The sequence below is a fragment of the Megalobrama amblycephala genome, linkage group LG3, assembly GCF_018812025.1.
Source record: "Megalobrama amblycephala isolate DHTTF-2021 linkage group LG3, ASM1881202v1, whole genome shotgun sequence".
NCBI lineage: Eukaryota > Metazoa > Chordata > Actinopteri > Cypriniformes > Xenocyprididae > Megalobrama > Megalobrama amblycephala.
The window spans coordinates 37774392-37792908 of NC_063046.1; the positions used below are offsets into that span (position 1 = coordinate 37774392).

Consider the following 18517-nt stretch of genomic DNA (forward strand, 5'->3'; position numbering starts at 1 on the left):
ACTACTGATCTCATTGATGGAAATACGGTTAAAGTGTGGTGCAAATGTACTGACAAGCATTTATGGTAAACAAATGTAATTGCTATTAAAACGCGTATAGCATGTATTCAAATATATTTGTAATTAAACATTTATATGGACAGTAAGCTAAAATTTAAAACAAGACTTAACGTGATTTATTCATTTACCTCTTTTCTGTCAGTTTACTTTATATCTAACTTTCAGCTTGTTGTCATGACAGCATAACTTGCGAAAACTGGGTTACCTTCAAATGATAAATATAAGGATTCCTGAAAGGAACATGACGTTCCTCTCTTTAAAGGCGTTTACATGCTGTGAACTTGCTGTAACCAGGAATACAAGACTAGACTTTCATCCACCTCTTTACCGATTTAGACACTTTGCAGAACAAATTATAAATGGCATTTTACTGAATAATTCATACTCACAGAAATACAAACTTCACACATTAAACCCTCTGCAGCGCTTTCACTAGATATGACTGTAACTGCTGTTTTCTTTTCTGCTAGACAACCTGAAGGAGAGCAAGAGTGTTTTAAACAAAGAACAGAGGCATTGTGGGATTTGTGCACATGGCAGTCTGGAAACATTAACGTACATTCCAGTTACTCCTGCCCCGTTTTCTCTTTCAGATCTCCATTTTTTCCTCATAAGTGTCTTTCATTAGATCATCCTCACTCAATTTTGCTCAGACTCTCTCATGTGACATAAAACCACATTGACATAAAACATCACAAATCTCTCCAGGATTGGACAGAACACTTATCGGGGGCATTTACACTCACTTCATGCGTCTTGATTCATTGGATTTCTATTCGGCTAGATCCATTTACACTCGGCTTTGTGAAACAAATATAAATGTGCTCTACTATTCTTGCGCAACATTCCAAAGGTGGTTAAAAATATGACAATGAGTAAAATATGGAAAATCATGCTCTTAGGCATCCTTTTTTTTCTTGCAAACAATAAACCAGCTTAAAAATAGACATTTTGACCTGTTTTTATTTTTCAACTTCAACATCAAAATATGCTTAACTGAATAACCTAACAGAATGCTAATGTAGATATGCACAGTAAAATCTAAGTGTCAGTAGTATTTTACTTAAACTGTGACCTAATAATAATGCAAATAAAATAAAAATGCCACTGTGATGTTATCATAACAGAGTTGAAGTATTAAGTGATTTATTCCCATTGATCGTCCAGGCTCAGAGGAGAAAAGGAAGGAAACACATGTGCATAACACTTACATTTTTTAATAGAATTCATTTATAACAAATGGAACTTGTGTCAGCAAAGTACAGAAGGACGGCTTCTCGTACAGATGTGTCTTTTCACCAATGTCATCTAAGTATGAAAATAAAAAGCACTCCATTCATTCAGAGAGGAAAAAAATCAAATCAAATCAAATCAAATCAAAAAACATTTTACATTTACAACTAATTAGAGGTAATTTATGATTCTTTTTTTAACAAGCCATTTTTTCTTTACAACTGAATTGAATTAATTTCAGTCTATGCATCCAGATGTGAGAGTAACAGGGAGCTTAGAAACACCACGTGCACGTTTGCGTTCGTGACGCTTCAGTCTTTCAACCGGCTGAACGGGGGAAGAAGTGACACTTCGAAATCACCTGCTAAAGATGCTCTTTTCGCAACCGATTAGCTTTTTCTTAATCTTTTTTTTTTTTCTTCTTTTTCTCTTATTACTTGGGTAGTCTCTTTTCTGTGTTATTTACATACACACCAAGTGAAGTTTGAAGGAGATTCGTACGTTGGGTTCAAGTAAAATCCGTAATGGGTGCGGAATCAGTAGGGCAGTGCATAGAGATAAAGAGATACAAAGTGCAATTCTTCCTACTCGCCCCCACTGCAGTTGAACTCATGCATATTCAAATAAGATCCAGAACAGTGAAAGAAAAGCCGACGTGGAGCAGATTGCACATTGAATCGCTGAACACTAGGTGGCGCTGACAGTTACATGAGGCTATGCAACAGCTGCTTGTTGCAGATATTGTGACCCAAGTGAGACGATGAAAACATTTGAAATAAACAACAAAATAAGCAAAAACACTGATTTTGGACTGACAATAAAATGTTTCATCTATTTGAAACAAGAAAGGGGGGAAAAAAGCATCTGGAATGCACATCCACAAAGCCAGTGAGGTTCAAGTGTCAAATAATATTCTTGTCTCAAAATTCGCATGTTAAATACTTAGTATCTTATCGCCTAGAGCTCTGCAGGATTTTCAGAATAAATTGGTTCTTTGAACTAGAGGTTTTGAGGTTCCTTTTCCACTGCCGAAAATTCGCAAAAATGACAGGGGCATTTGACGCTAAAGCTTGGTCTTTAAAAAGACAGAAAGTCATTCATTTTTCCCAGGATTCTGCTTGTGCCACTCAAAAGTTTATAATGAGTAATACAAAAGAAATGATTTAACAGTATCGGGCCAGACAGTTATCGAACGCTTTTCTTTCTTTTTTGTACCCTTGTCTTTTTTTTTTTTTTTTTTTTCTCTGAGCCAAATTAAGGCCACAGAAAATTAAACAGTAATGATGGAATTACGTATTTGCATATATAATTTCATATAATATAAATCCATATGCGTGGGAAATCAATCGATAAATACTCGAACATGAACTACTGAAATATACAAGTCGTTAAATGAATATCGTAAAAAAGAACAGGCATAAATATAAGGCACTCTAAATGCAAAAGAATGAACACGTGGATGTCTTGTGGCCTAGCAGATGCAAGACGATGACCTTTGACCCATGAGGTTGTGAATATGACGACAATCACCCCATCCTCGTTAAACAAACGAGAATTGAACCCTCTGGCTGTAAAACATCGATTTATTGCACAAGAAAAGATGCTTTAAACGTAGTCTGTGTCCGTCTGTCCGTCCGTCTGATGTGCATTCCAGCGGAAAACGTCCTTCCAACGGATGTACAGAAACCCACCATCATTTCCATATATTATATTTATATATCTATATCTCCTCGCATATTAGCCATGTTTTGTGAATATACATTTTAATGTTATATAAATAAAGACATCATCTCTTTTAATATCTCTCTCTGGAAGAACTGAGATATCTTCTAACCTTTATACTCTGCCCACCCCATGATTCAGTGTGTGTGTTTGTGTGTGTGTGTGTGTGTGTGTGTGAGAGAGTATGTGAGTGTGTGTGCTCACAAAACAAAATGCCACAAACCACCAGCAAAACAATGAAATAAAGAAGAGCACAGAGGTGCGAACATCAGGAAAAATAATAATAAAAAAAGAAAATAAAACAAACATTGTTTAAGAAAAATACGGTCAGTTTGAACTGATTTCTGTCATAAAAAAATGAAGCACAGTCACAGAACTTAAAAGAAAAGCTGTGTTATTTGTGTAATTTCTTCAGACATCTAATCTAACGATCAGCGTGTCGTAGTTATTACTTTCAGCTCTGTCCGTTTGTTTAGTTTTCTTTTATGATGATGATGATGATGATGGTGGTGGTGGTCATGAAGTCTCCTCTCTTCATCAGTGACGTATCTCCTCGTATTGATTGTGGAACAAAACCAACTCTCTTTACATTGTGTATCGAGCTCCCCGTCTCACAGCGTCTCTTCCTTTATTGACTCCACAATGTTCCATTATGATTTGTATTCATGAATCCTCGAAGCAACGATTATTTCTGTGCGATGCTTCAGCAGTCTTGATTCACCTGTCTGAAATTATTATTATTATTACTATTTATTTATTCATTATTCACTTTTTGAAATCAGATCGGGGTGATTTTTCTTGGTCCACCTGGATATTTGTCTTTTATTGTCGTTTTTAGTATTTCTAGGTTTACGTTGCACATCCAACATGTAATCGAAGATTTTAAGTTCTTTTCACAAGCAGGTATTTATGGCTCAGAAGAATTAAATGACCGCTGGATGTCCGATGGCCGATCCGTCTCCCTGACAGCGTGACGAAGATCTTATGTTGCATAGTGGTCGAAGCTCCCGAGATACTCCAACCCAGCTCTGTAACAAAACTGGTACTGATCCTGAGAGACAGAGAGAAATGGGTGAAATCAGTGCCACGTCAAACAATCAGATCCATTATGTGCATTAATTCATCTTATTTTTAATGGAGATTTATTAAGAATCTTAATATATGTTGGCCGTAATTCAGAAAGAATTATGGGAATTAACAGAGAATTAAAAGGAATTAAAGCGTTAGTTCACCCAAAAATGAAAATTCTGTCATTAATTACTCACCTTCATGTTGTTCCATACCTGTATGTTCATCAAATTAAGATATTTTTGATAACATCGATAGCTCAGTGAGGCTTGCATTGCCAGGAAGACAATTAAGACTTTCAGGTACCCAGAAAGCTACTAAGTTCAAAAAAGTTCATGGAACTACAGTGGTTCAACCTTAATGTTATGAAGCGACGAGAATACTTTTCATGTGCCAAAAAAACTAAATAACGACTTTATTCAACAATATCTAGCGATGGGTGATTTCAAAACACCGCTTCATGAAGCTTCAAAGCTTGACGAATCTTTTGTTTCGAATCAGTGGTTCAGAGCGCGTATCAAACTGCCAAAGTCACGTGATTTAAGTAAACGAGGCTTCGTTACGTGATAAGTGTTTCTAAATTTCAATGGTTCACCACTGGGGGGCGTGACTGTGGCACTGATCCGAAACAAAAGATTTGTAAATCTTCAAAGCTTAATGAAGCGGTGTTTGAAATCGCCCATCACTAAGGTATTGTTTTGTTTTTTGACACACAAAAAGTATTCTCATCGCTTTATAATATAAAAGGTTGAACCACTGTAGTCACATGAACAGTTTTAAATACGTCTTTAGTAGCTTTCTGGGCATTGAAAGTGTTCATTGTCTCGCTGGCAATGCAGGCCTCACTGAGCCATCGGATTTTATGAAAAATATCTTAATTTGTGTTCTGAAGATGAACGATGGTCGTACGGGTGTGGAACGACATGAAGGTGAGTAATTAATGACAGAATTTTCTTTTTAGGGTGAACTAACCCTTTAACAGGGTTGATGGTAGCAGCCCTGAAAGTTTTAAATTTTCACATAATTTTGACATGAACCTTTTGACAATTTAGTTCTGATATTTTTACATATATAAACATTTTAATTATTAACCATTTACTATACAAAATCATGGTATTAAGGCTTACATTTGAATATAATCCCTTACTGACAAGCATAACACAAAAAAGTTAATTCAATACTTAATTGTATTGAATGTGCAGTTGTAGTGTACTCCAAATCTTAAAAGTATATAAAAAAAACTGTATTTGCAGATCATATTAATGAAATAAAAGGCTACTTAAGTGTACTTTAAGTTAATCAAAAAGCACTCCAAATTTGAAGCTAATTACATTTAATAATTCATTTGTTTAACTGCAATTAACATGCATTTAGGTGTTTGAAAACATTGCATTCAGTTCGCACTTATGTATATTCAGTAGCACTTTACAATAAGGTTCCATTAGTTAAGTAAGGGATAATGTACATCCAGCCGGTTGTTATCTCAGAATAAAGCCTGACAGGGTGATCAGGACCCTGCCTTGCATCAGCCTGAAGGGCTTTATTCTGAGATAACAACCGACTGGATGTACATTATCCCGCTTATTACACGGCTACTTGCCACATAAATAAATAATTAGACACGAAATATTGATCTGAATCTAAATGTTTTGTTAGCTCTTTAAACGCAAAGCTTCCACGGAGACAGCAGTTGCTAACGCGGCAAGTTCAAACTAGACGGACATTTAAGGGATACGGTACAGTCACGCCACTTAATAAATGGCATTTCACCACAAATAATTATGAGAATAAGAGATATTGATCTGAGATGGAACTGTTTTAAAATCTTACCTGTTTATCATCTTATAATCCAACAGTGTATAAAACAATAGTCGCAAAATGGCAGCAGCTGCATTTGCATAGAACAAGAAAGAGCGAGTCCACGATACTGGATGACATAATTAAATAAATGTACACAAAATATTGATTTGACTAAGTTTTAATAATTTATTAGCTCACCAAACACAAAACTTTGACGAAGAAAAAAAACGCTCCAAGCAAGCGTATAGCGCTGCTGACTTTAGTAAGCCGGATGAGCCTGTTATAACTGTTTTCAGCAGTTGTTATCTGGGAATAATGCCGCGTTCCAGGAAACCCATGTTTTACCCATGTTTTTCCAATCTTCTACCCGTGAAAGTGCACTGGAACGGCAGTCAAACCCGTAACTTCCCACCCGTGAACTCGTACTAGATCGATGTACTCCCAGTTCCGTGCTCTGACGTCACATAGCCTGCGAAACAACAATGACAGCCCCTACGGATGCGGTGTTTATGCAAGTGCATGGTAAAATAACGCAAAATAAAAGGTATAACAGCTTCTCTTGACTTATGTGCCGTTTTTTCTTCATTTCACCCTAATAAACAAGGAGTAAGCACCTTTGGCGATAGAAATAATTGTAAATGAGCATACGGTCCGCCATGCTTGTTTGTTTACACTCAGGCAGTTTAACGTGACTTGCCTGGAACGCTACAAAGTCGTGAGTCTTGGTTTGAAGTCATGACTTACAGGCTCAAAAACCTGCCTGGAATGCAGCATAAAATACCGCTGGATGGCACGATTGACTAATCAGAATCATGTATTCTACAGAGCCGTGTAATAACATTAGTTAACTACAATAGTTAAGGACTAATGATGAGAATGCCTCTAAAGTGTTTATTAATCTAAGTTAATTTTAATTTCAACATTTACAAATACATTATTAAAATCAAAACTTGTGTCCGTTAATATTATTTACACTAACAATGAACTAACAATGAACAGTAAACAAAGATTAATAAACACTGTAACAAATGTATTGCTCGTTGTTAGTTAATGCAACTAATGTGAACTTAAAGCAGGGGCGGTTTCTTCATTAGGGCAATAGGGCGACGCACCACCCAAGTGAAAAAGGGATGGATTTTTCAATCACATTCAACCCTATGATTCAACCACAGAGTTACGCTAGCGGTCACTGCTAGACTGTTTGTTCTGCCTCATATAGTCCAATCAGCGTCAATCACGCTCTGTGGAGCACCGCCTCTTTTTTGGGCGATTTCAGTTCATAAAGGTAGGAACACACCAAGCCGACGGTCAGCTGTCGGGCAGTTTTTCTTCGTCGGCCGACTAAGTTTTCTCAGTGTGTTCTGCACTGTCGGCTGAAGTTGGTCCTCGTCGGCTTTTTTTTCGGCCGATTCGAAATGTTGAATCGGCGTTGGAGCTCGTCGGTCCGTCGGGCCATCTGATCATTCTGATTGGCTGTTCAGATACTGCCGCCTGCGTGAGATGAAATGCCTTTCCGTACCAGCAGGCGGCAGTATCTGAACAGCCAATCAGAATGATCAGCAGAAACGGACGTGCTACTTGGCTGTCGGCTGTTTAGCGTCGGTTTGGTGTGTCATGGCAACTTTGGACACAGATGCTGCCGACGTGAGCCAACCCCGCAGTCTGCTTTCGTTGCCACTAGTTCGTCGGCGTCGGCTTGGTGTGTTCTGGCCTTTAAGAGAATTGCCTCGAGTGCTCCCATAGAGTTCCATTCAAAGAACTTTTTTTTCGAACTGCAGGCACTGCAATGCATTCTCTATGTGTTCCGGGAGGGCTCGCACTAACGTGCTTTCGTCATCATACGTAACCTTAACTTGTGCAGCGATTGGTGGAAACAAACAGTCCTCTATTAATTTTTTTTTTTTTTAAGATGAAGTGACATTTAATAATTTCCTCAGTGCATAATTTACATTTCACAGACATATTCTCCATCTGTAAATGACAGTCGAGAAAATATTCCCATTTTACAGTCAGGTGTGGACGAGCCTTCAGCAAGCACAAACTTCCGTGAACGAGCGCCGCCGTGCGCGTGCACGCCAAACAGACGGAGTTCAATCTGACTAAAATATACATTTTGCTAAAAATATTTGTTGTTGAAAATTTGTTTTTGTTGGCGAACATAATTATGCCATATGTAGAATTTTGAACCTACAACTAAGTGTATTTGTACGATAGCAGTAACTGTGCAAAGTGACTATTGTAGGGTAATCAAAATAATAATAATAATTAGTCTGTTCTTTTGTTTTTATTTATTTTCATTTTTAGTTTAGTGTATTTAACTTCTGTTTTATTTTTTTTTATTTTTTTGTTTTTTACATTTTGTTTTTAGATTGTAAAGTTACAATTTTAGAATATAGCCTAGGCCTAATGTGATTTGACCCCTTTTTTGCACATAATATAGCATATAGTACACAGTTACATTCATGTTTGTTTTAATAGCCTTCAATATGAACATTGTTTCTAGGACAATATTGGGCAGGATGTTAAATAACATTTTTTTAAATTAAATACAGATTTTTTTAGATCCCAGCCCTATGGCATGCTTTAAATACTGAATTTTCCATGTTTTAGATAAGCAGTAATGATACGTTATTATTATATCACTTGTTAAATGGTTATTTAACAATTAGCCTATTCATTCCTGCATTTATAAATTTTTTTTTTTTTGTGCCCCCCCCCAAAAAAAAATTTGCACCAGCCGTCACTGCCTTAAAGTATTACCATATATTCTTCTAAAGTATTATTTCCATAATGTAGCCTTTTTTGAATAATTCTAAAGTGTACCTCTTTTTTACAAGGGGGGAAAAAAGATGGGCTTCTCCTCAGAAAGTTTATATCTTGAAATAATGGTAACGGTCAAGTTTTTTTGTTTGTTTTTCAATGTATGATTATAGTACACATTTTAATATATTTATAATGTTAACAGTGTTGATTTGTAACCTGAGGAACTTCCTGTCTTTTTAATACTGCATTGTTAACCATAATCTAATAATATATATAGAGAGAATAAATACAAAATACTAGATTATATGGTCATATATTTTGTTCTCAATAAGTGTGCTTATTTAATGATATAACAGAAAGTTGAGAAAACAGAAAACTCCTCAGGAAAAAAAAAGAGAGTTTATGTGAAGGTTCAAGGGGAATTTACTGGGAAGTGTATATGATAGGCAGTTAAAAATAAAAAAAATCCAATGGCATTATTATTATTGCAAAATGAAAAACTAAGCAGGATTTAAACAGAAAGAAACTATGACTCGACGTTTGAAATGCAATCTTTTTGGTAAAGCACATCAGTGATGTAATGTGACATCTTCTGAGCAGATTTTATGGATTTCTCGCTGAATTCACGGATGCGTGGCTCCTCTCATCTCCATAGCAACACATCAGTTCAGCGGTCTGCGATGTGAAGGCTTGCGCGCGCAGCTCTAATGCCGCTGCTTTTGTGTCGCGCATCTTGCTGCCACTCTGAGGTGAAAAGGAGGGATTGTGTTGTGTCGAGCGTGATATTCGAGCCTCATCACTTCGATGTCGCATTGAACGTGGAAAATAATTTTACCCCATTGATGCTGGAAAAGGCCATTGTGGGGGTTAGCTGTGAAATTGCTTATCTGAACCAATTTGCATGGCTAACCTGAAGGGTTTGTCGTTATAAATGAGAATGAGCGTTTGCGGGCCGAACAAAGCCACGTTCTTTTCCCCATCAGTGTCACAAACTCAATGCCCACATGTCTCTTCATCGAACTAAAATCATAGAGGACATCTGAAAGATGAATCACTAAACTGACCTGCATGTTATTAGCTGTTTTAATTTGAAACAATGCTGAATGCTTGAGGAAGAGAAAGTATTTTTGATCCTGATTTAACCTGTTAATGCTCTTAAACTGAACTGTAATTTATGAATGCTGTGGAATACAGATTTGAGGTTGGTTTCCTTTTAAAGAGGGCACTCATTATTTGCAGAAGCAAAAAGCATAAAATGTTATTTGAAAGAATAGTTGAAAGCATATGTTATAGAAGTTTAAGTATACTGAAAAGCAAATGTTTTGAATTAAAAAAAAAAAAAAAAAAATTTGAAGTTGATATCACAAAAATTGAGCTGCTAAAATGTTTTAAAGTAGCATTTCCATGGTCCAATTTCAAAATGGTTTTCACAGGATGAATTTTGAGTGTTTAAGCTTTAGAATGAAAGACAATAAAAATCACGCCAACTGTACCAGGACAGCACTGACAGTTAATGAGTTAGTATTTTAAGCCAAAGTGTGAATCTGTTACTTACTTCGGTCTGGACCATCGCTGGCCGCTGTGTTCTTAACATCTTGACCGTCTGGAAGATGTCCACCACGCCTTCATACCGCATCCGCTCGAGAACGATACTGAGCGTGATGAAGACTCCTGTCCGGCCCACGCCAGCACTGCAGAGACATTCAACAAACCAGTCAGAACACAGAATAATCTGATTCATAATTTGAAGAGTCAACAACATTTGTCCACTGGATTTTTGATATTTCAAACCTTTTTCTTGTAACATGCAAACAAAATTGACTGAATCTAACAAGTGTCTACTGACAATATTTTTGCTAATTTGAAGGCAAAACCATTGTTTTTCATGCACTGGTCAGTCTTGAGGTCTCTTTTGCTTCATAACATGTCGTCTTTCAGACTAGTGGAAAGAAAACATCCAAAATACACATTTAGATGTTTATTTTATTTACACTTTAACTATTTGTTTCTGCAGAATTCAATTACAATTTTCAGTGTGATTGTTTGCCAAAATTGTACGTCCTGATCATCTATTAGAATTACTAATTACTATATGAATTTTCAAGCAAGAAATTTAGGACGCGTGTGCCGCTGTGCCCCAATTTTTTAACAGTTGATGACTCACACGATCTCTGTGTTGTTTGTTTGGGAGCGGATCACGCTCGGTCAGTTCACGAGGATGTTCACTGTGCATAGCATATGTAGCATATATTGAAGCATACCAATATAGAGTTCTTCCTTTCGGTCTACCCTTATTGCCTTGCACCTGCACAAAGTGCATGGATGTAACTCTAGCTCCATTGTGACTCCAGAGCATCCGTGGTCTGAATCACACCCACGAATGGCTGTTAGTGGCCCAGTCGGAGGAATTAGCGGTTCACCTTCGAGATGTTGTACTCACAGCAACATAATTATCATCATTCAAGGTCCAGAAAAGTAGTAAAGACATAGTTAAAATAGTGAACTAGTGTTAATTTCATTAACGAAATCTACTGTATGACGAAAAATGTTTGTCAACAATTTTTTTCCCCTGACTAAGACGAGATGATGACGAGACGATAATAAGGCCATTAAACGATAACTGTGACTATATCAACATGCAATATTGTTGACGAAAAATATAGACTAAAATGTAGTTAAAAGAACAAAAACTTTCCCAAAAACTTTATTTTTGTTGAAAAAAGAGAAGCCAAAACATTTCAGACTGCTGTACAAGACTATTAGGTGAGCGTTCATGTTTGCAATTGCCAGATATCAAGAGCTCAAATCCCCCAATCAAAGCTTTTCTGTTAAATGGATATGTGCCTGGCTTTTTGCTTTATGCAATCTGGCAACCATTTGCACGCGCTCTCTACAGAGGCGCCATGATCTGAAAACACCGACATACAGTACTGTACAAGTAAGCTGGAGTTCAGCAATCTCCATTTCATGTATTGTGCTTAAATGAAAGTGTCATTCAGTCAGTCTGTGTTCTGTCATGGATCTCGACTGTATTGTTTGCTAATTAAGTTGCTTTCTATGGGGGATAAAAAAAACCTCTTGGATTTCATCAAAGACATCTTAATTTGTGTTCCGAAGATGAATGAAGGTCTTATGGGTTTGGAACGACATTCGGGTGAATACTTAATGACAGAAATTTCATTTTGGGGTGAACTAACCCTTTAAGGTGTTAGTGTTTAAGGTGTGGGAAAATTACAGATTGCAGAATTGTTGCTGTGGACACCACTCTTACAGGCTAAGGGACCATCCTGCTCAGGATCTATAAAAAGGCCTTCATCTTTCATGGCACATCAAACTTGTGTCCCATGCTTGGGGCATGCTGCCATTGCAAGTGTTACAATGGATGCCCTCCTCATGACCTGGAGTATGGTCTGGAATCACCACCCAGCTTATATAATATGGTCTGGAATGACCTCCCAGTTTATAGCATAAGGGTTACAATGCCATGAACATTTGGGGTAATGTGTGTAACCCGGTTCCCTGAGAAGGGAACAAGATGCTGTGTCTTCTTTGCCATACTTCATGCATGCCTGCATGGCTTCTTCAGACAAATTGAATTGGGGGATTCCATGATGTATATGCCCTTTTTTTGGTCTTGATGACTTGCTACACTTTGTAATCTGAACTCCGTTGGCCAATAGAACTGGTGTGAGTTCCTGCAGTCCATTTTTACAGTTTTGTTTAAAACTTTACAGTTTTATATAGTTATATATCTACTGTGTATTCTGAACATTTTACAGAAGGGGTTTGTTTATATATATATTGTGTCTTTCTTACCTACAGTGGACCGATATGGGTCCATCCTGACCAAACTGCTCTTTCGTTTTATGCACTTGGCCGATGAAGTCGATGAAGCCTTCCCCTGACTTTGGCACGCCTTGTTCTGGCCAGTCTGTGAACTGGAACTGCCTGACAGTCCGTGACTGTCCGTCCTGAAAGCAGAGAGAGACACAAACCAACATAAAGGAGCTGCAGCGGCTCCCTGACACGTTACACCAATGGTCGGCAGATGCTGCGCTTGTCAAACACTGACGAGAACATGACCCATGCTGAATGAGAGCTGAAAAGCCCAAGAAACAACAATATATATATATATATATATATATATATATATATATATATATATATATATATATATATGAAATATACTGAAAACAACGATTCAAAATTTGGGGTCAGTAAGATTTTAATTATTTTTTTTATTAAATTGATGCATTTATTCAGTATGGACACATTAAATTGATTAAAAGTGACAGTAAAGATTTATTTACAGACCCCAATCTTTTGAACAGTAGAGCATGAGTTGGAGCAGATAGTAAAGGAAAAGCATCACGTGTATATATGGTGATACACCAAGAACACCATGGTATTACCATGATATGTTTCAGAAACATAGTATCACCAGTTTTCAGTGTTTTTCTGTTAGAGGGATATGAGGCTTTAGCCACCCACAGCTCAGACGCGTGCCGCTTCACCTGAGCATGCGAATGAGTGATCCCAGACACTAATTCCTCTGATGTGGGCGGCTGAAAAGCTCCTGATGAGAAGCTTGGAGAGTTCGCCTTTCTTTAGTGATTTTGTATATCCCAGATAAGTGACGCAAAAGACAGAGACAGATATAAAATGGCATGAAGGTGCAAGTGAGGGTGTTTATCAGAATAAACGCTGTGAGGGAATTAAGACTCCTGAAGACAGATACTCTCAGGCTGAACATGCAATATAACACACACAAACAACAGTAGAGTCCAAGGGTCTGGGGTCTTACCCTGGCGTCCGTCACTTTGAACTCTCTCAGGATATACTGGGGCATGTTGTATTCAGCCATTGGATCCACAACAAAGTACTGATACCTGGCTGAACGCTCTGCTGGCCAGTATTGATGGCACTTTTCCTGATGGACAGACAGAATACAACAGTCTTCAAGCCTAAAGCATTGGTACAAATAACAGCACTGGCAGGAGCTATCATTGACATTGGGTTTAAGGGAAAAATGAAGAAAATGACCAGAAATCTGCTGTTTTCGCAATGGTGTCACAATCACAAGGATTACGTCATATCTAAACAGATGGAATTTAGAGATTTTTCTTGGCAGACAGCTCAGTAGACTTTCGAATCACTCTTGTGGTATTTTGATGTTGAAACAAATTTGAAGTTGAAATCATGTGACCATATTGATTTTTGACTGTAGTCTGTAGAGTTGCCGATGTACACATTTTCTGAAGTATTTTTATCTTGTTTTCCAGATAATATGTAAAAGTCCTTAAAAAGGAGTAAATTTACTTCTAGTATTTAGAGTTACTGAGATAGAAAACATACACGTCAAAGTTTTTTTTTTTGTCATCTCCATTTTTGCTTTTTGTTTCCAGAAAATGTACTCAAATATTTAAATTTACAATTTTTTTTAAAGTTGTAAATGAAATTTGAAGGTTTTACAATAAAAATACTATTTCAGTCTTTCTATTTCAAAATATGTTACTTGCCATCTCATTGTACTTATTTGTTAAATTCACAAGCAATTTCGGAGTGAAAATTGTTTCTACACCAAATTGTGTTTCAGTTTACTTCACAAAAACTCGTGTAAGAAACATTTTTATACAGAGAATGTTTTTTGTTATAAAGAGAATATATGTATAAAATACAGATAATATATTTTAAGGTAATTTTTCTTCCCCCATTTGCAAACTGTCCACTAGCAAGCACAAACCTTAAGTCCAATTGCAAGGACATTTAGTCAGATTTTGATGATCAACAGATTTAGATGTTTAGACAAACAGCTGTCAAACACTCACTCTGCCCATTTCTCTGAGTTTGGTCAGCATCACTACGATGGTGGAGTTGTGTTCCCAAAGCATCCTCCAGAAATCTTCTGTAGTTTCGGCTAAAGGACCCTGCGTTGCGATGTAAGCCTTCTGTTGCCTGATGATGCGGTGAGAAAAGAAACACATTTACCATTACATTAACATGCATACACAGACAGACAGACAGATCTAGGCTTTTCTGCTCACCTGTACCCATCAATAAAGCTGGCATTGATGTAATCAGAGCCCTCAACTCCTCTGATTGGCTGCAGACAGACACGTGTGGACTCGTAGGGCATGATGTTAACCAGTCGGTTTTTGAATTTGTTGCAGGGCAGGTTGGCACTGATGAACCGTGAGGTGTGAGCTTTTGTGTTAGCTAACCGCTGCAAGAAACAAACGTAAACAGCATTAAAATAAAAACTACCAACCATCAACTAGTTTGTCTAGATACACACTGATTTTGGCTTGACAACAGATATGATTCTAAAGATGTTTGGAGTTTATTAAGGCCTTGTGGATATTTGGGTAGTTTAAAGAATTTGAGATGCAGACCAGGGGTCTTCAACTCCGGACCTCAAGATCCACTTTCCTGCAGAGTTTAGCTCCAACCCTAATCAAACACACTTGAACAAGCTAATCAAGGTCTTCAGGTATACTACAAAGTTGCAGGTAGGTGTGTTTAATCCAGGTTGGAGCTAAACTCTGCAGGAAAGTGGATCTCGAGGTCCAGAGTTGAGGACCCCTGTACTAAACAGACACAATTTGCTAGGGCTTATTAGATTGACAGACAGAAGAACAAATGGATGGATGGAAGGATGGATGGATTGACAGACAAACAGACAGACTGACAGACAAATATTCAGTATGATGACGTTAAACCAGTGCACAAACACTGTGTTCTGTGTTTCAGAAGAGGTTTAATGTCTTTAACTGTTTTGAACTTGGTCATGAAAACAAGAAAGTGAAAGCAAATGTGGCTCATGCTGAAAAAAACGTTGGTGCTAGTGTGAGAACGGCACAGGGATCTCTGGGCTCCTGAAGGAGAAACCACAGGCCCCATACTGTCTCTGCGGCTGGTGGAGAGAGAGCTGGAAAGCCAGCGTGTGGTGGCCTGAGACGGTCCAGACACCATCAGCCAAGCCTCACCAGCGGGGTCAACTTCAGGGCCGGGGCTTTGCTCGCTCAGCGATCATGATGTGGCCTGACATTTGATCACCTTCTTACTCTGGGTAAATAGATTTCTGTTTGACAAACTGCAGGCCGTGTAAAATGTGGCGGGGGTTGAATAACAGAAGAGAGACAAGCAGCTTCCTGTGGCAAAGCTGGCGGTTCTGCTGCAGTCATTTCAGAAAGGAGGGGCCAGAGCTTGTGGTCGGATGTCTGTAAATATGTGACATGAACGGACCATTTTGAGGCCCCTTCCGTTCAGATGCGAGTTTGATCTAGAGTAATCAGATGAGTTAGTGGATGGGACACTAGACAGATAAGCCTAACAAGATATTGCACCATTTTAATAACCTTTCTTTGCTAGTACTTATGAGAAGGGCAACCCTTTTTTGTGAATCGATTCACAGTTTGCTTCTATGAATAATTAAAAAGACAGACAGACAGATAAAATGATAGACAGACAGATGTGTATAGACAGACAGACAGAGTAATGGATAGAATGACTGACATGGAACGATACATAGATAGAACGATAGATAGGACTATAGAACGAAAGAACAAATGATGGATGGATGGATGGATGGATGGATGGATGGATGGACTGACAGAAAAATAGACAGGTTTTTGAATTTTACATTTTTGTCATTATGGTGGCAAACATTGGTTAACAATCCCAACTCTCGTTAACATTTATCTTACCTTAAACTCCAGCTCCATTCCGGTAACATTCTCTCCGGACTCGATCTGCGTTAGCTTCTGGATGTAAGCGTACAAGTTCCGGGCGGGAACCTCGGTGGTCCCGCAAGTGACGGCCTCCTGGAGCGCGTCGTGAATGAAGACATACTGGTCTTCCGTCTGGACCATGTAGTTCCTCTGTGCACGCATGAGCGTCACGTGACCATAGATGTCCACCGTCTTCTCATGTTTAATTCGCTCCAGCATGGCGTCGATGACGATGAAGCAGCCAGTCCGGCCCACACCGGCACTGTCAGTCGATATGGATGATAAACAAGAGGACAGAGGTTTTGTGTTTTGTGTAGTTTGTGTTAAGGTACTTTGATACCCCTTTTCCACTGGCATCGTTCCGGTGTGGGTTCCTGGCCTGTGTCTGTTCTCAAACCTGAACTGGCCAGATAGACCAGTTCAACTCTGGCCCTAAAAAAAATTGCTGGTCTCGAACGGAGCCAGGGGAGCTGGGGGGCGGAGAAATGCTGTTGCTGTCTATGGCGGTCTCATAAGCAATGTAATAACATTGCACTACATTGCTCTCTATATCTAAATATATAAAAATGTGAGCGCGAGAGAGACCCGGTGTGAGATTGAGCGAATCAACGGTTTCAGTTTTAATATATCCCCAAAAAGGACATATGAGAGTACCAGGAGTGTATGCGAGCTACCGGTGTTGTGCCGGTATTTTGACCCCAGCCAAATTACTACCCTCTAGTATTGGTAGGTTTAGGATTAGGAGTGGGGGAGATTAGGCAATCAGGTAGCAACTTCAACGAGGGGGTAAAAATTTGGCAGGGAGTCGAAATTCGGCACAACACCGGTACACTAGAATCACTCCCGGAACTGTGAACAGCAAAACAGAAGTGCCGCACTGCCTGAACATACACCGAACGTGCACTGTTTGGTTTTAGACTGGTTATAGTCAGGTAAACAACATGTAGCAGCATTATGTCACCGTTCATTCCTCAAGTCTGTGGATACACACGGCTCCAGTTTGCATGGCTAAGAACAGGCTCAGGCTCCAGAACTCAAAACATTCTGGTGGAAAAGTGGTATGACATCTTACATGCACTACATCTACATCTACATGCACCCTCATAATGAAATTATAATGAAATTTAGGCAATATAATTATAGTGAAACATGTGGCGTATGCAGAATTTAATCTCAATAAACAGGCATGTAAACACTTTAATTGCATCTATTTCACTTTGACAAAAGTGCACGTGCTTGTGGGGCACATGTATGACTGTGCTGAAGAAACTGAGTTCAAGTTGACAGCAATTCACAACATGAATTTAATGCAAATATTGATGGTCGAAAACATTGTTGACTTTTTAGAATGCTTCAGCAAAAAAAAAAAAAATCCAATAGAAATGTGTTCTGCATTTGACAAGTAGATGAAAACAGTGGCCAGTAATACACATTATGCAGTAAAAATAACCACAATTCTTAGTGAATCATCAGAGTAATGAAAATTGCATGGAGTGAAGAGGTTTGCTCATGTCATGCCAACATCTTACTGCGATTATGTCTTACTCTGATTATTGGAAATAATCACATTATTGGTGCACATGTAAGCATAGTCAGTGAGTGACATGCCAAAGCTGCACTATATTTCTGTCATAAATGCAAAACATTTGTCGCAGTCAAACAGTATTTAATGGCAGAGATTCTGCTGAGTGGATGAAGCCGTTCTTGACTCGGTTTGATTGCCGTACACCTGTGCTCGCTATCAGAGGAAAACAAGCCCTCCATTTAGCCTCTCACCCTCTCTAACCTCCATCTACAGACTCTAAAAGCCTCCATCTACTTTCCTCTTTCCATCACTTTGAAGAGGCCAAAGCTTTGCTAACTTCCTGAAGCGCCGCAGTTGACGTCAACCACCGACACCTGAGATCAGAGCCCTTCATTAAAGACTACATACGCTCATATTAGTGCTCTTCCTGCATGAAGATGTGAGCACATTTTAGCAAGAATAACACACAGGGAACTTTCATTAATACATACACACAGTTTCCAAAAGCCATTTTGAGGAGCTCCTGACGAGAAGACCATTCACAAAGTCTGATTCAGTATTCTTATTTCTTATTATTTCAGCTCTTTTTTGGCTAAATTCCAAAGCAGCATCACAT

General features: G+C 38.4%; 1 protein-coding gene across 49 annotated transcripts in view; it reads right to left on the reverse strand.

The window, feature by feature from the left end:
- Positions 1-1257: 1257 nt before the first annotated feature.
- The window catches only part of LOC125263978 (receptor-type tyrosine-protein phosphatase delta), a 600442-nt gene continuing 583182 nt past the window's right edge, over positions 1258-18517 (reverse strand). For all 49 annotated transcript variants that reach the window (XM_048183181.1, XM_048183182.1, XM_048183193.1 and 46 more), the window contains 7 exons: positions 16353-16638; positions 14691-14869; positions 14475-14601; positions 13451-13576; positions 12463-12617; positions 10202-10337; positions 1258-4066 (listed from right to left, as the gene is read on the reverse strand). In XM_048183181.1, coding sequence (XP_048039138.1) covers positions 3998-4066; positions 10202-10337; positions 12463-12617; positions 13451-13576; positions 14475-14601; positions 14691-14869; positions 16353-16638 — 1078 coding nt within the window. In that variant the 3' untranslated portion in view covers positions 1258-3997. The remainder of the gene's footprint in view (positions 4067-10201; positions 10338-12462; positions 12618-13450; positions 13577-14474; positions 14602-14690; positions 14870-16352; positions 16639-18517) is intronic.